Here is a 21,569-nt window from a genome sequence, read left to right as displayed (position 1 = left end):
ATGTCTACAGAGATGACACCTTACAGATGAACGACATCAGCATCTTCATCTGTGCCCCATCACACCATACAGTCCGCTCCTCCCTTCCAATGCTCAAATCCAAACAGAGCACTTCTCAGATGGATGACATCAGTTTCAGCATCTGATCCCAATCAACTCGTTTCTCCATTGCTCTATACAGTCAATCATCAGAGCATACGTGGCGCCATGTCCAGCCACGGCACAGCAACCACTATTGAGATACATCCGTGTGCCATTGCTCTTCCATCCAAATGAGAGCAAAAACAATCCAAACCGAGGTTGTTTTCCTGAAGATCAGCGATACAGCACCCAGCCTGCCAAGGTCCATCTTCATCAATGTGTGCATTGACGGCCAACAATGCACTGAGATGTCAAGGGTCCAGTCCAGACGTCTATCCAACTCCAACTCTGCAGAGAAACCCGCAACGGATGTTCTAAATCTCAAAAGAAACACCAAATTAGCAAATGGAGAAGAATCCAAAATCCATCATAACTTCATTCCTAACGTTCCTGTACGTCTCATCCTCATCCCCAATGTGCTCACAACCAAGATGACACCAAGATCCAGCAGCATCCAGAACTGTAGTATCTGCGGTTATCAACACAGCACATTCACAAACATTCACCATCCAAAAAATGTTTGTCACAACCATTTTCTTCAGTGATCCGCGGCGATAGATGAAAATTCTTTGTCACACCACAGCTGAAAAGAATTTATTCTTCACGCACTCACGGGAGAAAAACACCAAATAATATTTTCACGCCACAAAAGAAATATTATTTGCACCAAACGCTTCAAATCGCGAGACAGAAATACTGCAAGGGTGCAGTGTCAGCAGTTTGTTCCCATGCAATGAACTCCAAAGAAGGCAAAAGAGAAATATCGGCTTACATCACCCACAAATCCATGAAGAACTTTGAAATCAAAATTTATACGCCCAAATGCCGATTAATCCAGATTAAAAGCTCAAATGCTTTTCCACAATTATAAGGTCATATGAGGAAAACATATGACCTACCACAACTCCCAGTTTTGTGTGATCCCACAACATCACAAAACACCGGCTCATGCCAAAGGCTGCATTGTACATTGCGCCTCCACCAAAAATATCTTCCCACTACCTGAAGATAAAGCCAAGACGACCCAGATCCTGCATTAGATTATAGAATCCCTCAAACTTCTAAACACACCAAAAACACCTGTTTGGAAGTGACAACTCCATCCAACCTTCCAAAGAATTTACAACTCTTTGGAAATTATGGCACCAAACTACCAGTCAGCCGCACTTCAATGCACACTCTTAAGATCTGGAGATCTTACAACATCCAAAAGCTCGTCATTGATCCAATCCAAACCACAATGATCATGACACCCGCTCCCGTTTCTCTTCATCATCATAAGAAGTCGGCCAAACAGCTTCCATCTCAAACCCGTGCCAAGAAATATCCCTCCCGTTCCAAGATGAGATCATCCAACACCTCAACATGAGACCGCCGCCAAGAAAACCATTGAGGACTCCACGCTTCAACAGCAGAGACTTCCAAAACGACAGAGCTGCTTACCAATAGAGCTCTCAGACCACCAACCAACCCAAAGGCACTCATCAAGCATCCATCCTCTACATCTCATCGCTCCAGTAAAATTACTACCCTTTTTGAAAAAGTTACTACCCCCCTTTTTAAAGAAAAAATCAAATTGTTAATTGCTAAAGAATCCATAAACCTATAAAATACTAACCAATTCCTCTAAAGATTCCTAGATCCTAAACGTTAAAACCGTTACCCTAAAAACGTATCCGTTCTTGCCGAGATACCAGTATGTTCAAGAATGAACATGAATTGTTAGCACTTCTAAAGTGCATTCCTCCCAAAATAAGTAAGCCCATAGAAACTTCCAAAAAGTCCATAGTACTCCCAGAGTACATTCCTCCCAAAGTTATTATGTCCCATAGTAACTCCCAAAAATCCAAAGTACTTCCAGAGTACGTCATTCCCCAAGTCAATAGTCATATCGTTTGCAAATTACCAACAGAATTTGCATGCTTTGTGTCTTTTGCATTTCCTTTGCACCTTGCACTAACCCAATTTAGTAGTAAGCAATTTCCCCCACTCTCAGTGGGACCAAAACCCAGTGTACAAAAATTGTATAAATAGGTTAAGATTTTTTAATAAAACATGCATTCCACCAGGAAGGTTCTTTTGATTCCCTTCCACCTCCAGGCTAGGCCTGGAGAGACCATAAGCGCAAATACCCATTTGCTGCTTTTCGCCAAAACCCACCGGCGAAACCAAGTACTCAAGGAAGTATCTTGGCCGGGATAAAATTCTCTGCGAGGCAGCTTCAAAAGCGCCCAATCACGCTACGGGTGGCCCCTTTCCAGTAAGGAGCCTTGTCACATCGACATACCTGGTGGATTCTATAATCCTAGCGTGTCTGGCAGGCCAAGTCCTCCATAGAGATAAATTTCCCCCCAAAACTACCTTGAGGAAAGACCTGAGTTACACAAGGAACTTCTCGACTGGATAAGCCGGGATTTTTCTTGGTGTTTTTGTTAAGTGAATTTATTCCTTAACAGCTTTTTTTTGTATTTTATCTCGATCAAAGTGCCGAATTTTTCGAAATTCTGCATACGTTTCTTGGCATGAAATGCAAGAAGATACCATTAAGTGAAAGATATCGTTTATCAAGACGAAACTTTATGGCTGAGGCAATGTGAAAGAGGTCAGTAGTGCTGGCGCCCGTATGTCTGGCCACACGAGACATACCTTGATTTGTTATGACCGTGAAAATCACAATTTGACGGTCAAGTATTTCATGTTTTCTGGAAAGCTCGAAGCTCAGGCAATAATTTTCTTACAGAGTAATATTAATTTGAATGTGTGCGTTTCAGCGCAAAAAGGTATTAAAGTTTAAATAAAAATACAAAAGAATTCGATTAAATAGGAAGTAAAAGATTTAACAAAATATTGACCAGGAAAAAGGACAGAATAAATAAACAGAATGAATTTTCTTAACTTTTGTGACATTAAAAAATCCAAATTTCTGGACAATTTTTTATTCATTCATTCATTTCTTTAATACAAAAAAAATTCAATTCAATTCAACCCTTAGTCCTCACAAACAGTTCCATTAATTGCTTCGGAAACCTTAATGCGGAAAAATCGAGAATTAACTTCGTGAAGATTAAGTGGGTAGTCAGAGAGAAAATCAACAGCAATGCGACATGAATGGAACCAAAGGTAGCCCAAAGAATCAATTGATATCTGAATGCCCAAAAGAAGTTTCTTTGATTCATAAACCACCCCAATGTTGTCCGGATTGAGGGGTTTATTCATATTCCAACAACGTATTTGATTGGATTGAACTTCAGAGAAGAAGATCACGCCGTACGTGTGGTCAGTTACCATGTTTGTTGTTTGATGATTGCATCCTTTGTAGCCTACAAGCTCAAAGTCTTCCATTTCGTAGTTTGTCGGGGATTTTGTTTTGTCTTTTAAAATCATCGTTGAAACGCCGAATTGAGCTGTACTGGCTAAGGGAGCATAGAAGGCAGTCTTGACTCCGTTTTTATCAGGTGCGTAGCTCAGGGTAATGCTATAGATCCCAAATTCTAAATCATAACGAAAGTTTCGGTTGAAAATAAAGTGAGACTCAGCCCTAACAGGAAGGAAGCTTTCATGCTCAAATTCCCAGAAGTCATCGTTCTTGTAGTCATAGACAACGAGATAGCTGTAGAAGGCATTTGGGAAGTAGAGGAATAGATCTTCGCAAGAATCTTCGTTTTGGAAGTCGAGAGTAACTCCTAAGAATCCATTTGATCCTTTTTCCGAAATTCTATCAGGAAGTTCACTTCGTCGGATTATTGAGAAATTCCTCGAGTCACATCCATCTGCAGGTAGATCAATTACAACAAGAGCTGGCTTTTGAATTATGTACGTTATATTCTGATTGTACTGCAATTGTCCGTTGTCCACTAAAAAAGCTCGATTGCATCGTTCATCGATCGTTACGCAGAAAGCTGAAATTATTCTTGGATTTTCCGGTGGTTCAATTGATGCAACAACTCGTGATGTATCTAATGAAGAAAATTGATTGAATGAGATGAAATTAAATCCACTGTAGTCAGTAACATTGTAAAATTCCGTTTCATTTGGAGCTTTAAGCAAAAGCTTCCCTGAAGTCTTCTCAATGAGATTCCTTTCAGAAAAATCTTCAGGATGAAGGGCATTAATTTCGTAATTTGGAAAGGCCCAAATTTTGGGACTTGTTCCCACTTTATGTAGCATGTAGTCCTTAATGCAGAAAGCTCCGAGAGATGTTGGAACACCCGGGCGTGAACGTAGAATATTCACAATCATTAAACCACTCAGTGGGTGGAAGCCCATTCCGATTATGTCGTTATTTTGAGGAATATAGTACGCGTGAGGCCCCAGGCGGGATTTTTCTATTTAAAAAGAAATTCAAATACACACATTAATTAACTTAATAAACATTCAGTTAATTAATTAACTAATTCACCTGATTTGGGCAAATTCTCATATTCAACTTTCTTCCACGTAAAAACTTCTTCAGTCGGGCTGAACTTGCCTTGATGCTGAAGCGAATTGGCCAGAGATACCCAAAAAATAGCTAAGAGAATTGAAAAATTCCACAACTTCATTCTATGAATATTCTTCTGAGCTGCTGGCTCTTTCACTTTCGTCCAGAAACGAGAAACTGCGTCTTTGTGTTGCAGAAGATGTTCTTTTATACACGTGAAGATACTTTTTCTCTTTTTTCCTTTGAGGAGAAATACTGGAAATACTCGACAAAATCTCATTTTATTTTTATTCTGGTTCTACAAAATATATAGCAGAGAGTGACATCGGAAATATCTTCTGAGAGTGAATAAACTATTTACAAATAATACAGCCCGTAATTGTTGCGAAGAGTTGGTCAGTACAATTGAGTGGGCCAATTTACGTTTTGAGGGAAAAAATAAAATGATTTTTTATTGCAATTCTTCATGATAAAAAATGCCATCAAAATTGAAACGAAAAAACAGAGGGTTTTTAATTTAATTATTTTATTTTATAAGAAAAGAGTCTAAAGAATTTTATTACAATTTAATTAAGAAATTTATATTCTTTTTTAATCTTTAAAAAAATTTATTAGTCACATCACAACGTTGCCTCGCTGGAATGTTTTTTTCCTCACAATTATATTTATTATTCACAAACTGTCCCCTTAATTGCATCTGCAACTTTCACACGAAAGACTCTCGTGTTAATCTCATTGAGATCCAGCGCGTTGTCTGAGAAGAATATTACAGGAATGTGATTTGAGATGAACCACAAATTATTTTCTGCATCAATTTTCACATCATATGCAACTAGGAGATTTTCTGATTCATAAATCACTTCAATATTTTCAGGTTTGAAGGGTTTTTTGGTATTCCAGCAGAGAATTTGATTAGATTCAGTTCCCCCGAAGAACATTACGCCGGTGTTATGATCAATTACCACAGAGGTAGATTGATGATGTGATTCCTTCTGTCCAACCAACTTAAAATCATCCTCACCGTACTTATCTGGGGACTTGGTACTGTCTTTTAGAATATTTGTGGGGACAGAAAATAGATTTAGACTCGCCATGGGAGCGTAATAAAATTTACGATCACCATTTTCATCTGACTGGCCAAGAGTTATGGGGTAAATGCCGAAAGGTGCTTGAAAGGGAAAAGTTTTATCAAAAATGAAAAAGGATTCAGGTAAAACGGGATGAAAAGTTTCATGGTTAACATTCCAAAATTTATCATTTTTGTAGTCGTAGACAAGGAGGAAGTCATAGAAAGCATTAGGGATGTACAAGAAGAGATCATCACATTCTCCACTTGCTTGATAATCCAGCACTACGCTCCCGTATCCATCATTTCCCCTTGCAGCAATATTCGGTGGAAATTCAGCTCGTCTATTGGTAGGGAAGTCTCTGCTGTCGCATCCATTCGTTGGGAGGTCAATTGCAACTAAAGCTGGATTCTGAACGTAATACGTGGTATTTCGGTAGTAATTAACTACGCCAATATCAACGAAAAATACGCGATTACATTTATCATCTATCGTTACGTAGTAGAGAGTAACTAATTTATCCAATTCTTGTGACCCAATGGCTGGACTAGGTTCGTAATAAATTGGTAAATTGTGACCATAAGGGAGGCCTTGTTCACCAAATGTGAGTAATTCGCCTTTCTTATCATCCTCCAGAGGTGCTGCACTGAAACTCTTATCCGGTAGTGTGTTCACTTCGTAGTTGGGAAAACCCCAAATTTTGGGGCTTGATCCTGATTCGTATTCCTTAGCACAAAAGGCACCCAATGCAACAGGAACACCTGGTCTTGCACGTACAATTACAACCAACATCACTCCACTTGCTACATGATATCCAATATCGACTATATTGTTATTTTCTGGAATGTAGTACGGGTAGTCGCCCAAAAGTGATTTTTCTGTGAGCCATAAAAATAATAAGTAACACAGAATTAACACAAAATCCCCACTTTATCATGAAAGAATTTACCTATAGTGGGTAAATCTTCAAACTCCACACTTTTCCACGTATAAATTTCTTCAGCTTCAATTTGTTCACCACAAATAGACAAATTGAGGGTAGTTAAAAGAAGGACACAGCCAAGAAAAATCTTCTTCATTCTTAGAACTTGATTCTTTAGGGAAGAAAACACAGAAATGGCTTAAATGGAACAAGGTTGAACGCTTTTATACCTCTCTAGTGTTCTGTTTCTTACATAACGCGATCCACTTTATAGACCAATTAATTAATGCAGATGTTGCTTTTTGCCTAATTTATTGCAAGAGTATAAAGAGTTTAGATTTCGCGGAAAGCTCTAGGATAGTGGAGTTTTATTACACTCTGAAGCTACGCAGTAAGGCTTTCTTGTTATGTATTTTCTACGTTTTCTAAAAAAAAAATAAATCAAAAGACAAAAAGATTTTTAGTAAAATGAAAAAAATATTCTAAAATCGAAAAAGGAAATTATTACCATACAGAAAGTTTTTTAAAGATACTTTATAAAAGGCTATTGAATGAGACTTCACTGTATAATATATTTTAATGTATCACATATTGTTTATTTTGACGTCTTTCCCCATAATAAGAGAGCATTAAAATGTTAAAAATTACTATAAAAATGTTTAAAAGAACTTTGTTAAATAAGAAAAACATTTATTGTTCTTTTAGCACATTTTTAGTAGATAAAAATTATATTTGCCAATTATCCTTATATGATAAAAAATTATATAGATAAATATCAAAATATTAAAAAAGATTTTTGCTAATTTTAGAGCAAAATTAGATGAACCAGTTAAAGTGAAAATACATATATAGATGCAAATTATTGAAGTCTTAAATAGCTTTTTTTGAAGCCAAAGTGGAGGCGTCTGGTTACAACCAGCTATACCCAGTTTTAATTCCCTTTGAGAGCTTAAAAAGTTTTTCTTTTCACAGAGGTAAATAAGAAATATATCAAAAGAAGGGTTTTAGAACAATTCAAGAAGATTGATTGACCTCCTGTGTCTTGAATATAAAACCAGGCGTCTCCATCGTGAAGTTCAGCTAAATTTTAACAAGAGAATAATATTAAAAATTCTTTAATTATTCAAATAAAAAAAAAACGAAATTTTTTACTCAATTTCCTTTTTTATTTTTCAGTTTTTAAGGTTTTTAACCATAACAAACAGTTCCCTGAATTGCATCGGAAATCTTCAAACGAAAAACTTGCGTATTAACTTTACCATGGTCTAGATAGGTTTCAGTGAGGTAATTTACAGCAATTTGATTTGTAGTGCACCACAAATATCCCTCAGAATCGATCATTACTTCAAATCCAACAAGGAGCTTTTCTGATTCAAAAATCACCCCGATGTTGTCCGGATTGAGAGGTTTATTCATATTCCAACAACGTATTTGTTGTGATTGGACTTCACCAAAGAATAAAATTCCATATTTGTAGTCCACAGCCATTGAGACAACTTGATGGTGATCTCCTTTGTAGCCCATTATGTGGAAATCGTCGTAATGGAAGTTCATTGGAAACTTTCTGCGATCTTTGAGGATCTTCGTAGATACTGAATACTGTGCTGTGCTTGCCATTGGTGCGTAATAAACATCGCGATTACCGTACTTATCTGCAAAACCAAGAGCTAGTGCGTAGATGCCGAATTCTGCTTGGTATTTTATTGTTTTATCAAAAATAAAATACGATTCAGATATAACTGGAAGGAAAGTCTTATGTTCAAACACCCAAAAATCATCCTTCTTGTAATCATAAACAAAGAGATTGCTGAAGAAGGCATTTGGGATGTAGACAAAAGGCTCATCGCACTTCCCACTTGGGTAGTAGTCAATTACGGGGCTGACAAATCCATCTGATCCATAGGCAGCAATTCTATTTGAAAATTCTGATCGACGAATTGTTAGGAAGTCCTTCGTTTCACAACCATTCATTGGAAGATCAATTGCAACTAAAGTTGGCTTCCGGACAAAGTACGTGGTATTGCGGAAGTAATTAAATTGTCCATTATCCATGAAAAAAACTCGATTGCATTTATCGTCTATCGTTATGTAGACCACAGAAATTATTCTGTCCAAATTGGATTGTTCTGAATTAGGAAATATTGTAGGTTTGTAGTAGGTTGGTATGTGATGAACTTGATTGTGGTCTTGTCTAATAGGATTGGGTATATTATCTCCTTTATATTTTTCAAGAGGTCCTTTAACAAAGTCCGAATCCTGAAGCGTGTTTAAACCGTAGTTTGGAAAGCCCCAGATCTTGGGACTTGAACCAAATTCGTAGTTCTTGGCACAGAAAGCACCAACTGTGATGGGAACTCCTGGTCTGACTCTCAAAATTGTAACCAGCACTAATCCACTGGCTGCATGATATCCAACATCGTTTATATTGTTATTTTCTGGTATATAATACGGGTAGGGTCCAACAGAAGAGTCCGCTTGAAGAAAAAAAAACAAAAAAAAAAGATTTAAAAAAATCAATAGAATTTGTTCTAGGGGTTGGTAGAAAAATATTATCTTACCTGACTTGGGTAAGCCATCAAATTCAACTTTCTTCCAATGATAAATCTCATCTACGTAGTTGTAATCAGGCACTGCGGTAATCCAAGAAGTAGCCACCAAGAAGATGAATCCACAAGCAAAATTCTTCATTCCCAAAATTCACTCTTAAAGTTTCACTTTTGCTATAAAACTCAAAAATGATTCTTTTAGTGAAAAGCTGGCTGCTTTTATACTCTCCTACAGAATATTCTTATTTCAATTTTTTTTCTAAAAAGAATTCTTTTATTTATTGCAACATTGGATTTTTTGTGAATGCAAAAGAAGCATCAAAACTATTTAAGCTTGTCCAAGAATTTATACTAAACATAACAATACAAAATAAACAACCAAAAACTGACTAATTTATTACACCATGTGCATTAGTTACCGTAAATTTATATATAAAATCAATTTATTATATATAAAAATTCCTGTTTGTAAAAAATATACATAGTTCAGTATCAAGTTTGCCATCTTCAGACTAAAACTATATATGTATTATTTGCGAGAGAAATATGTTATGTATATTGTACATATAAATTAAACGGAATATCGAACCGGTAACGGGATGAATGAATTCTGAGCACGTGCTTTAGTAGTTTCTGACTTTCTTCGTTCCAAAAAATACATAGGTACATATTTTGCATTTTTTTCTTTATGAATAGAAAAAAAATCTAACTGTATTTATCTAGTTTTAAGAACGAACTATTCTCTGGAAAAATTAACATATTTATTTCGCGTAGAAATATCGATTTTTCAGGCTAAGATTTAAATGGTTTTTGACCTCAATTTTCAGAGAAATAAAGATTCTTTAGATCCTGAAAAACGAATTAAAAGTATCTTTATGTTAGTCTTAAACTGAACAATCTTTTTGACTTTCCTCAGGTCTGTGGTTTATTCAAAACTTGGCTTTGAATAAACCACCAAATAAAACTAAAATTTAACCAAATAATTAATAACCAAATAAAACTAAAATTTGATTAAAATACTTATTTTTCATTCTAAAAATTATTTTATTTAACTTTCACAAATAGTTCCTTTTATTGCATCCATGGCTTTTACACGGAAAACTCTTGAAATAACTTGGGTTAGATCTAGGGGAAGATCTGAGGCAAATTCTAAAGGAATGGAGCTTGCAATGAACCAAAGGTATCCACTGGAATCCAAAATAATTTCCGGGCCAAAAAAGTATTTGTCATTTTTGTAGATTACGCCAGTATTATCCGGATTGAGGGGCTTATTGATGTTCCAACAGTGAACTTCATTCGTTTGAACGTCTGTGGTGAACATGACGCTTATTGTGTAGTCAATAACACTACTTAGGGGTTGATGATTGAATCCTCTATGGCCGAAAATTCTAAAATCATCCTGTTTGTAATTTTCAGGACTTTTCTTTCTATCCTTGAGGATTTTCGTTGACACCGTGTAGTGTGCTGTGTTGGCAATTGATGAGTAATAGGCTACGCTATTGCCGTATTCATCCTTCGGTCCAATATTTAGAGCGAATATTCCCAGTTCCATTTGAAAGGGGAAGAAATTCCTAAAGATAAAATATGATTCTGCAATGATTGGCTTCATGGTTTCATGATCAAAAGTCCAGAATTCGTCCTTTTTGTAGTCATACACAGTGAGGAAACCACTGAAGGCGTTGGTAATGTACAAGAAAAGATCATTGCAGTCATCTGATTGGTAGTCAAGATTAACAGACATATATCCATTTGATCCTTTTGCAACAATCCTATCGGGAAGTTCCACACGACGAAGAATTTGGAAATTCCTGGATTGGCATCCATCCACGGGGAGATCAATAACCCAAAGGGATGGTTTTTGAATGGGATACGTCATATTCTGGTAGTATTGTAGCTCTCCGTTGTCCATAAAGAATAATCGGTTGCATTTCTCATCAGCTGTGATGTGAAAAACTGAAATAATTCTCTTCAAATCTATTGGTTTTTCCACGATAGTTGGTTGTTCATTTATCTGGTAGATTGGTTTGTAAAGGACATTTTGATGGCCTCCGTTGTTGTACTTTGGTGGCTTGTAGATGCTCCCCTTTCGTCCTTCTTCGAGATAACTTTCAAAATCAGACGGAATGAGTTCATTTAACTCGTAGTTTGGGAAGCCCCAAATAAGAGGACTTGATCCCAGATATTTGTAATCATTGACACAGAAAGCTCCCACTGATGTTGGAATACCCGGACGTAATCTCACCATATTGACTACCATTAATCCACTTGCTGAATGGTAACCAATACTACCAATATCCTCGTTCTCAGGGATGTAGTATCGATAAGGACCAACCCAGGAGTTTTCTAACAATAAGAGAAATCACAATTTGAAAAAAAATCTCTTTAAGCTTTTTGAACTTCTTCAAGCACTTTTATCATTTTTATTCACCTGGTTTAGGTAGATTTTCATAAACAATTTTCTTCCATCTAAACACTTCTTCCACATAATTATTATTTTGATATTCACATTTAATTCTCAAATTGAGAACACACCAAAGCACAAAGAGAGTCACCAAAGTCTTCATTTTGCACGATCTTTTCCGCACCACGATTTGGAAAGAAATGACTTTTATTCAAAAGTTAGCAGATGCTTTAATAGGAAAAATATTTCAGGTGTATGTTTTTCTTTCTCCTCATTTAAATTTTAAATGATTTTACTGTATATAAGAACATAAGAAGCGTGCTGGCTTTTGTCACGTGTCCCATGATCTTTCAGTTCAGTAGCAAATACGAATTTTTGCTTGGAAATGAGAATTTCAAAGCTTATTTGAAATTTTGTGGAAATGAATAAGAGACTGAATTAATTAAATTCTCTTGTCTATATGAAACTATATCTTCATCACTATTGCGGGGAGGGCCTTATTTCATGATTCATTCATCATTTTGTCGCCGAATCAAGTTATAAATTTGATTCTATTTAATATTCATTATAAAATTTGTCTACAAATTGATAAATGAAATGATGCTTTACACAGACTTTAATACTTAAGCCAGATTTGCCCGCACGGCAAATGTTCTTTGTTGGTTCTAAGTATAAAAAAAATAGCATAGAAAGTTCTTATTTTGGAGAAAGAGAAATGGATTCTGTTAAATGAAGAGTTTTTGAAATGTTTACGCGAAATTTGAAGAATTTTGGATTAAAAATGACTTTTCTACGTCAATTTGAAGTTAAAATTCACGAAAAAAAATTCTGGACAAATCTGGATTAAATATCCCAGCACTAAAAATCTCTATGGCATCACATTTAATATTCTACTAAAGCTTCTTGACCAAATCATAAAACTCCATCATAATGCTTCTGAAGATCACGCAAAGAGATTATTTAACCATCTCTAACATTTCTTCTTCTTCCAAAATTGAGAATAGAAAAGAAATGGTCTTCAATCCACCCACTGAAATATTCAAATTAAGGAATTTCTTGATGCTTAGAATTTTCTCTCTCTCAGCTATAAAAGTTGTTCTTCTTCACCATCTTTAGTCATTTTGTGAAGAGCCACGGAAGTGTTGTGAAGAATGGTGAAGCTGAAGAATATTATTCTGTTTTTAGTGGTATTCTGTGCTCTTGCTGTACGTGGATATGCTGATGTAGAGGAAGTTTTCTACTGGTCAAGGGTGAATTATGAGAATTTACCCCAACAAGGTGTGCTAAGAAAATTCTTTGATTTGTTTAAGTGACTAAAAGTGTAAAATTTTGTTCTCAGAAAATTCCTACGTGGGACCCTACCCGTACTACGTACCGGAAAATAATGAAGTGCTTAACATTGGATACCATCCAGCTAGTGGATTAGTTACAACGACTGTGGGGAGATTTAGACCAGGTGTTCCAATAGCTTTGGGTGCTTTCTGTATTGGTGACTACAGAACAGGATCGAGTCCTAGAATTTGGGGTTTTCCAAGCTATGAGGCTAATGCATTAATTCCGGAGGATTTTGCCGGAGGATCTTATGAAGAAAATCAAAGGAAAAATTTAAAGAATTTACCCGAAGATGATAATCAAGATTTAAATTTAAATTCAACCGAATTTGAAGATGATGAAGGAAGAAGAGGACATAAGAAGCATAAAAAGAAAGGACAAGTACAATATGTTCCTATTGAGGTACCCACGAAAATTCCTCACCAACCTCCAGCCAAAGTACCTCCACCTTCTCATGCAACAACACGAATAATTTCAACTTTCTACACAACAATTGATGAGAAGTGCAATAGAGTTTTTCTGGCAGATCATGGTGTTCTAACGTACTATGGAAATTCAACTTATTTCATCCAAAAACCAGCTCTTGTGGTCATTGACTTGCCCACATATGGCTGCAAAACTCGAAATTTCCCATTTATTCGTCGGGCTGAGCTTCCAGATAGTATTATTGCAAAAGGAGGAGATGGATTAATGGCGGTTACATTGGATTATCAATCAAAGGATTCATGTGATGATCTCTTTGTCTACATGCCAAACTCCTTTCACAGCTACCTTGTAGTCTATGACTACAGAAATGACAAATACTGGATGTTTGAGCATGAAACCTTCCTTCCCGTGATTGCTGAATCGCAATTTGTATTTGGAGGAACCTTCCCATACGCCCTACAAATGGGAATTTATTCCGTTCAACTGGGACTACCGGATAAATATGGTAATAGGATAGCGTACTACACACCATTTGCTGGTACAGCTCAATATGCTGTTTCAACGGAAATTCTAAAAAATCAAAGAAATTCTCCAGAGAATTTCCATCAGGATGATTTTAGGATCGTTGGCTACCGTGGTGAGGGGCATCAATCAATGAAGACCGTCATTGACTACACCCACGAGGTGATGTTCTATGCAGAAATACAATCACATCAAATCCGTTGCTGGAACATCAATAAACCCCTCAATCCCGACAACATTGACGTGGTTTATGAATCAAATCAACTGAATTTTACTTCCTACGTGGGAGTGGACTCTAGAGGCTACCTCTGGTTTGATACAAACCACATTCCCATTGATTATCTCACAAATATTCCTCTTGATCTCCAAGAAGTTAATTCTATGTCGTTCAGAGTTAAAGTTTCCGACGCCATAAAGGGGACTGTTTGTGAAAATTAGAGCTTCTTCATTTTAATTTTAAATCTCTATTAATTTTTTTTATGAATTTTCCAATGTATCGATCTCTGTAGCAGGTTTATCTACTACAGGTTGTTAGACTACAAATTAGTTTATTAAAGAAACTATAAGTGATGCGAAACGTAATCAAACTGTATTGAAAAAAAAAATGAACTGAATAAGAAACTGATCCTTTTCATAAAGCTTTTTATGACTTACTTTCACTCTAGTCTCTCCTAATGCTTCACAATGTTCTACAATTTATTAATTTATTTAAATAAAATTAAATTTTATGTGAAAATAATTTCGCTAATCTATTCGGTTAACTATGTCCACGCGTTAGAAGAAACAATCCTGATTTTTTGGGGTAAATGAAATCATTTTGTAATGCAAAGAAAAACGCGTTTTGAAGAACTTGGCGCATATAAAAGCTGCTCCTCATCTTCGCAGAAATTCATTTCTTAAAAAAACGTTGAAAAGAAGTGTTCATCGAAATGAAATCAATAGTCTTTGGAGTTTTACTTTGTGCTACTAATTCGCGGATTATCTTTGCAAATCCCGAAGATCACGTTGAAGAAGTATTCAAATGGAAGAGAGTTGTGTATGAAAATCTTCCTCAACCAGGTAAAATTATATATTTTACAGAATTTCCATTAAACTTTTGAATAAAATTAATGTTAAATAAAACATTTTTTATAGAAGACTCATATGTGGGACGTTATCCGTACTACATCCCTGAAAATGTTGATGTAACAACTGGTGGAGGATACCATCCTGCAAGTGGACTGTTTATCGTTCTAATGGAAAGATTTAGACCAGGAATCCCCACATCTTTGGGAGCTTTCTGTGTTCATGAGTATAAATATCTGGGAGCAAGTCCTAAAATTTGGGGCTTTCCAAACTACGAAGTGAATGCTTTACTTCCTAAGGACTTTGAAGGGGGGTCTGATGAAGAAAAGCAAGAAAGGAATTGTAGTCCTAATTTTTTCCAGACCCTAGTCTCATGGCTAGCGGGTGGAGGGAATGTGCGAGCTAAATGTCCTAGGCGGTGGATGTACGTGTGAGCGTCGTCCATCAGCACGCTCCGGTATGAGTCAGTCTATTGCTGAGTTTCGTTGGGAGCGCATGTGGGGCATTTAGTTAGCTGCGCCCTACCGCTCAAATAGAATTCTAGGTAGCCCAACTTAATTGGACTACATCTCAGAAGTGGGATGAAGATCCCTAAAGAATCGCAGAAGTGAAACTGCGAGAAGTGAAAGTGAAAAGTGAGAAATTGTGAAAAAAAAAGTGAGAAAAGCTGCGCGGTCGGCGGAGCGACGCAAGATGGCGGACAGCGGAATTCTCGGAAAGAGAATTTCTTTCTCATCGAGCAGCGAGATTTGCGGCAAGAGGCAACCATCAAGGGCCCCAAAAAGGGAAACTGTGAGTAGAAACGGGGGGGTGTTCTGCCCCCGGGGCACGCGGAAGAGACCATCGCCGAAGAAAAAGTGGCGGATGGGGTGCCCATTGGTAAGAGAGAGAAAATAAAAAGAAAAAAAGAGATGAAAAAAAATAAATACATGCGAATTTTTCTTTGTATTAAATTGATCAGACATGTTGCAACATGATTTTCATAATTCTGTGTGAATGTGTGTGTGTGAGAGCTCTCAAACGTCTCAAATTGTCCCAAATTCAGTCCTGTCCCGAAATTCTCCGAAGTTTCTCTGTCGTCGTGAAGAGAATTTTCGAGAATATTTTCAAAGGAATTTGACAAGCATCGTGTTGTTTGGCGGAAAATTCGTGTACGGGGAAATTGTCAAGAAAAAGGCTTTGGTCAGCTGCTGAAAAGCAAACAAATTGTGTTAAGTGAATGGGAAAAGTGTTCATTAACCCAAGAAAAGCACAAATCTGGTGAGAATTTAGGTTTTTCTCAGTGTTGGGGGTAAATGGCAACAGGAGAGGAGACGTTCCGTGAAGAAGAAGATAGTGGATACAATCCAGGAAACGAAAGTACCGTAAGTTCAAGGGGTTTATCAATCGGAAAATGGGGTGATCAAGTGCAAAAGGAAAAGAAGTGTCAATAAATGTTGAGGAAATTTACAAAGACGGGCGACATTGATTTTTTTGCACAGGATCGTAGAATCTCCCGTTGATTGACCTTCAGTCATAAATAGTGCATATTTTGGTCAGTGTATTGAAGTTAAATTGTTATGATTCACAGGTAACAATGACAACTCCTACCGCGTACCGTCCGCGGCTCACAGCGGTCGAAATGGAGGCACTCATTCCGGCCTTTGATCCTGGGCAGAAGAACGGGTTGCTCGCGGTAGAGTGGCTACGAAAGGTGGATGATGCAAGAATGCTCTTCGATATGGATGCACAACAGTCGTTGGTAGCTGCCGTATTTCGGCTTAAAGGTGCTGCGAAGGACTGGTACGAGGGAAATCAAGGAGCTATCAGATCATACGCGGAATTTAAGAAGGAACTTCTTTTGAATTTTCCGGAGAAACTCTCGAGCGTCCAAATTCACCATGAACTGAGGATGAGAAAGCGAAAGAAAGAGGAATCAGTGGAGGAGTATTTTCACTCGGTGGTGAAGCAGGCCCGGAGGATTAACCTGCGGGATGACGATATCCGGGAATACCTCATCGAAGGAATTCCAAATGTGATGGTTAAAGGACTGTTGTTGTCTGCTCCGGCTGGAAATCTTCCAGACTTTCTTAGCTACATGAAAAAGGTGGATAAAATTGTGACAAAGGATCGTGAGGAATCGAGTCCCTCAAGCAGCAAGAGTTCATCGGAGGATAGAAAGTATCATCCGGACAAGATGGTGAACAAAAAGAAAGAGACAGAAGATAGCTCTAGTGAGGCATCCCAAGGGGAAGAGACACACGAAGTGAACGTGGCGAAGGACAAGAAAGAGGGGGAGACAAAAACTGGAGCACAGAAGAGTGGAAAACGCCGATGTTTTGCGTGCGGTTCGGAGGATCATCTAGTCAAGCAGTGTCCCCGTAAGGAGTAATGTGATTATGAAGTTAACCATTGACCATAGTGAGGTCTCGTGAAGGTTGTATGTCCAAGTAGGGGGAGATATTTTGATGTAGATGATTTTGAAAACGCACTGATGATGGAAATTAATGAAATCTTTTGGAAAAATTTCATGTGAATCAGGGGGAGCTGACTGTGGTCGCAGCCCGAAGGAAGAAGAAGGAAGATGTTGGGGAAACTTTTTTTTGAAATAAAGTATTTGAAGTATTGACATCTTCTGAGCTCGATGGGTCGTGTCATTAGACTTTAGGTCTGTGGTTGTGTGTCCCCTTGTGTTATCTCATGAAGGCCCTGAATTAAAGAATCGAAATGAATTAAAATTCTCGGGGGGTTGGCTCTTGTGAGGGGGGTGTCGCTATCTTGGCACAAGCATTTTCCTTGGGAAGGTACTTGGAGTCACAGTAGCGGGGAATTATTCTTCTAATCGAGCTTGCTGCGTTGGTGGTGGGTTGGATAAAAGAAGATAATTCCGTGTTCAATGGCATTTACGGTGAATGTCGTTGGTGCTGGCAATTATGCCGTGTTTTCCACATAATTGTGGGAAAGGTCCTGTGTCATACCATCCGTGGGTGGAGATTCACTGACCGTGGATCAGTAAATCTGATCATTTGGCAATCTTGCCGTGTCGACCGCGCTGTGGTACGGTCGGGTCGATTTATTCGACTGTGGATCAGTCAATCTGGTCGTGTAAGGACAGCCGAGCTGATGTGGGGAACGAACGGATTACGGGTGAGGTGGCGTGTTCCAAAACTGTGGACTCACTACGCTCATCGGTGACAAGGGACGTCACCACATCAGTATGGCCGAATGTAGTCCTAATTTTTTCCAGACCCTAGTCTCATGGCTAGCGGGTGGAGGGAATGTGCGAGCTAAATGTCCTAGGCGGTGGATGTACGTGTGAGCGTCGTCCATCAGCACGCTCCGGTATGAGTCAGTCTATTGCTGAGTTTCGTTGGGAGCGCATGTGGGGCATTTAGTTAGCTGCGCCCTACCGCTCAAATAGAATTCTAGGTAGCCCAACTTAATTGGACTACAGAATGCTGATAAGTTGGAGCAAGGAAGACAAGTTTATAAGAATTCTAGCCAGAACTACTACAGCTACCACGCAGGCTACCCTTTTATTCAGAGACCCATTTATGGGAAACCTACAACGTCCAAACCTTCTTTTGTTGCAACTCAGGATAAAATAAGGATCATTTCGGTTTTTTTCCCAGTAATTGATGAGCAATGCAACAGAGTTTTTTTCATGGATAATGGACAATTAGTCTACTATGGAAATACAACTTATACCATACAGAAGCCGGCTATAGTCGTTGTAGGTCTCCCTAAAGATGGATGTTGGACAAGGAACTTTCCCATCATTCGTCGAAGTGAAATTCCCAACAGGATTGCTGCAAAGGGTTACAATGGATTCATGGCTGCAACAATTGACTACCAAACCGATGATTCATGCGATGATATCTTCCTCTACATCCCGAATGCCTTCCACAGCTACCTCGTTGTCTATGACTACAAAAACGACGACTCCTGGGCATTTGAGCATGAAAGCTTCCTTCCTGTTGTTGCAGAATCTCATTTTGTGTTTAAGAAGACTTTTGAGTATGAAATGCAAATTGGAATATTCTCTGTAATACTTGGATATTCTGATGAAAATGGTGACAGGATAGCCTATTATACGAAAATAGCAGGAACAGCTCAATACTCCGTCTCTACGAAAGTTCTAAAAAATCCCAGAAATTCCCCGAAGAATTACAATAGAGATGATTTTAAGATTATGGGCTACAGAGGTCCTAAACATCAGGCTCTTAGGACCGTCATAGATTACATGCATGGCGTAATGTTCTATGCTGAAGTCCAATCAAATCAAATACGCTGCTGGAACATCCGTAAACCCCTCAATCCCGACAATATTGGAGTTGTTTTTGAATCAGAAGAACTTCTCTTTGGTATTAATGCTGTAATTGATTCTCTGGGCTATCTCTGGTTCCACACATCGCATATCCCAATTGATTTTATCACAGCTATTCCCCTGAATCTTCAAGAAATCAATTCCCGGGTTTTTCGTGTCAAGGTTGAGGATGCAATTAAGGGGACGGTTTGTGAAAATTAAGCATAGAAAGTATCTTTTTGGCTGCAGAAAAAACTCTTCAAAATGCCAAAAAAATCTTAATCTGGCATCATTTAAATGCAACAAGTTGTGGACGGTATTTTATATATAACGACGGGTGTCTGGGTCGGTAACCTTTTGCAGAAATATATAAAATAAAGTCTGTAAAGTTTGTTATTCTTTTTTTCTTCTTATTTAGTCCAAAAAAAATTTTGAAGCGAATTTACATAATCTTTACTTTCGTTGAAGATTTCAAGATCACCCACGCTCTGCTGAGACCAGGAGACATTATTATCTTTTGAGGTCATGACCACCTTAACCATATATGCATCAATGGAGAAATATTTGTCTGAGGAATTTGGAGTATAAAAGCAGCCCATCACCTTGAAAGAGGTTCAGTTCTTCCCAAATTATTGAAAGGAAAAGTATCTTCTCTGTTGGAAAAAATGCGCTTTCTTCTTTTCTTGTCCTGTGTTTTCTTTCAAAGAATCAATTCTTATCCCAAAGATCACGTTGAAGAAGTCTTCCAATGGAAGAAGGTTGAATTTGAGAATCTTCCACAACCAGGTGAAATTTATTTTCTCGCAGAAAACATAATTCAAAATAAATTCAAATTCAATTCAATAAAACAAGTTGATTTCATAACGAAAAAATTATTTAATCTTCTTTGTAGAAAATTCATACGTTGGACCCTATCCGTACTACATCCCTGAGAATGTTGATGTAACATCTGCTGGAGGATATCATCCTGCAAGTGGACTCTTTCTTACAATTACAGCAAGATTCAGGCCAGGAATTCCCACCTCTTTTGGAGCTTTTTGCGTTCATGAGTACAAATATTTGGGATCAAGTCCTAAAATTTGGGGTTTTCCAAACTACGAGATGAATGCATTTAGACCTGAAGATTTTGCCGGAGGATCTCTTGAGGAAAATCAAGGAAGCAAAACTAAAAATAATGCTGAGGAATTGAGAATTCTAGAAAATCCTCTAAATGCAACAAAAAATAAAGACGAGGATGAAGAAAGAAAAGGCTACAAGAATAAAAATCAAGATCATGGAAGCTACGGAAACAATCCTGTTGTCCAGATCCCTATCTATTCGAAACCTACATATCCTGTTGCACAGACGAAGGATAACACGAGGATCATTTCAGTTTTTTACACGATTATTGATGAAAAATGCAACAGAGCTCTCTTCATGGACAACGGGCAGGTGGTTTACTACAGGAATACAACTTACCGCATTCAGAAGCCAGCTATTCTCGTTGTGGATCTTCCAATTGATGGTTGTGAGACCAGAAACTTCCCCATCTTTCGTCGATCGGAGATTCCTCGTAGGATTGCTCAAAAAGGACCAGATGGATACATGGCTCCAGCAATTGACTACCAATCGGATTCATGCGATGACTTCTTCCTCTACATTCCAAATGGATTCTACAATTTCTTCCTTGTCTATGACTACAAGAGAGATGAATTCTGGGCATTTGATCATGAATCATTCCTTCCGGTTGTAGCTGAATCGTTCTTTGTGTTTAGGAAGACTTTTCACTACGATCTACCAATTGGGGCATTTGCCGTATCCCTTGGCTTCCCGGATAAGTACGGAGATAGGCTTGCTTACTACACCCAAATGGCAGGAACTGCCCAATTCTCCGTCTCAACGAGAGTGCTCAAAAACCGAAGGAAATCCCCGGAAAATTACAGCAAATATGATTTTAGAATTATGGGTTACAGAGGATCAGGTCATCAGGCCATGAGAACCGCCATAGACTACACGTACGGCGTGATGTTCTACTCTGAAGTTCAATCAACGCAAATCCGCTGCTGGAACATCCACAAACCTCTCATTCCTGACAATATTGTGGTTGTTTTTCAATCTAAAAAAGTCCAAATGGGTATTTACATTGCTGTTGATTCCTTGGGTTATCTTTGGTTCCACAGCTCTCACATTCCCATCGACTACACCACGGCAATCCCACTGAATCTCGAGGAAGTCAACTCCAGAACTTTTAGGATGAAGATTGAGGATGCAATTAGGGGGACTGTTTGTGAGAATTGAGTGTAAATTGAACAAGTTTCTTTAAATTACTATTAGATTTAATTAAATTACCTTAGATTCTTTTTTGGTTTTTTATTTCCTTGATTTTTTAACGGAAATTCCAAATTCCATTTTTTTCGGCAAAAAAACTGGCGCGTAAATTAGATTCTCAGTGAGAACAGCGCC

General features: G+C 37.8%; 8 protein-coding genes across 8 annotated transcripts; 4 read left to right on the top strand and 4 right to left on the bottom strand.

Annotated features, from left to right (window-relative positions):
- Positions 1–3,061: 3,061 nt before the first annotated feature.
- On the bottom strand, positions 3,062–4,736 carry LOC129788102 (L-dopachrome tautomerase yellow-f2-like). The gene is made up of 2 exons (XM_055824116.1): positions 4,541–4,736; positions 3,062–4,466 (listed from the first exon to the last, which is right to left on the bottom strand). The coding sequence occupies exons 1-2, from the start codon at positions 4,680–4,682 to the stop codon at positions 3,130–3,132; spliced, it is 1,479 nt and encodes a 492-aa protein (XP_055680091.1). The 5' UTR covers positions 4,683–4,736; the 3' UTR covers positions 3,062–3,129.
- A 412-nt stretch (positions 4,737–5,148) lies between these two features.
- On the bottom strand, positions 5,149–6,739 carry LOC129788117 (L-dopachrome tautomerase yellow-f2-like). Its single transcript, XM_055824133.1, has 2 exons — positions 6,578–6,739; positions 5,149–6,506 (listed from the first exon to the last, which is right to left on the bottom strand). Exons 1-2 carry the CDS (start codon positions 6,705–6,707, stop codon positions 5,230–5,232), a joined length of 1,407 nt encoding a protein of 468 aa, XP_055680108.1. The 5' UTR covers positions 6,708–6,739; the 3' UTR covers positions 5,149–5,229.
- A 955-nt stretch (positions 6,740–7,694) lies between these two features.
- LOC129788115 (L-dopachrome tautomerase yellow-f-like) lies at positions 7,695–9,575 on the bottom strand. The gene is made up of 2 exons (XM_055824131.1): positions 9,109–9,575; positions 7,695–9,024 (listed from the first exon to the last, which is right to left on the bottom strand). Exons 1-2 carry the CDS (start codon positions 9,236–9,238, stop codon positions 7,739–7,741), a joined length of 1,416 nt encoding a protein of 471 aa, XP_055680106.1. The 5' UTR covers positions 9,239–9,575; the 3' UTR covers positions 7,695–7,738.
- Positions 9,576–10,102: 527 nt separating this feature from the next.
- Positions 10,103–11,700, bottom strand: LOC129788111 (L-dopachrome tautomerase yellow-f-like). The gene is made up of 2 exons (XM_055824126.1): positions 11,525–11,700; positions 10,103–11,439 (listed from the first exon to the last, which is right to left on the bottom strand). Exons 1-2 carry the CDS (start codon positions 11,658–11,660, stop codon positions 10,145–10,147), a joined length of 1,431 nt encoding a protein of 476 aa, XP_055680101.1. The 5' UTR covers positions 11,661–11,700; the 3' UTR covers positions 10,103–10,144.
- Positions 11,701–12,611: 911 nt separating this feature from the next.
- On the top strand, positions 12,612–14,415 carry LOC129788100 (L-dopachrome tautomerase yellow-f-like). The gene is made up of 2 exons (XM_055824111.1): positions 12,612–12,775; positions 12,837–14,415. Exons 1-2 carry the CDS (start codon positions 12,649–12,651, stop codon positions 14,213–14,215), a joined length of 1,506 nt encoding a protein of 501 aa, XP_055680086.1. The 5' UTR covers positions 12,612–12,648; the 3' UTR covers positions 14,216–14,415.
- A 1,238-nt stretch (positions 14,416–15,653) lies between these two features.
- LOC129788130 (uncharacterized) lies at positions 15,654–17,559 on the top strand. The gene is made up of 2 exons (XM_055824151.1): positions 15,654–16,206; positions 16,413–17,559. Exons 1-2 carry the CDS (start codon positions 16,138–16,140, stop codon positions 17,211–17,213), a joined length of 870 nt encoding a protein of 289 aa, XP_055680126.1. The 5' UTR covers positions 15,654–16,137; the 3' UTR covers positions 17,214–17,559.
- Positions 17,560–17,621: 62 nt separating this feature from the next.
- LOC129788131 (L-dopachrome tautomerase yellow-f2-like) lies at positions 17,622–19,349 on the top strand. The gene has a single exon (XM_055824152.1). It carries the CDS (start codon positions 18,486–18,488, stop codon positions 19,347–19,349), a length of 864 nt encoding a protein of 287 aa, XP_055680127.1. The 5' UTR covers positions 17,622–18,485.
- Positions 19,350–19,595: 246 nt separating this feature from the next.
- On the top strand, positions 19,596–21,466 carry LOC129788101 (L-dopachrome tautomerase yellow-f2-like). The gene is made up of 2 exons (XM_055824115.1): positions 19,596–19,913; positions 20,020–21,466. Exons 1-2 carry the CDS (start codon positions 19,793–19,795, stop codon positions 21,402–21,404), a joined length of 1,506 nt encoding a protein of 501 aa, XP_055680090.1. The 5' UTR covers positions 19,596–19,792; the 3' UTR covers positions 21,405–21,466.
- Positions 21,467–21,569: the final 103 nt, after the last annotated feature.

Source organism: Lutzomyia longipalpis, chromosome 1 (genome assembly GCF_024334085.1).
Source record: "Lutzomyia longipalpis isolate SR_M1_2022 chromosome 1, ASM2433408v1".
Lineage (NCBI taxonomy): Eukaryota > Metazoa > Arthropoda > Insecta > Diptera > Psychodidae > Lutzomyia > Lutzomyia longipalpis.
This window is presented reverse-complemented; position numbering and strand designations above follow the sequence as displayed.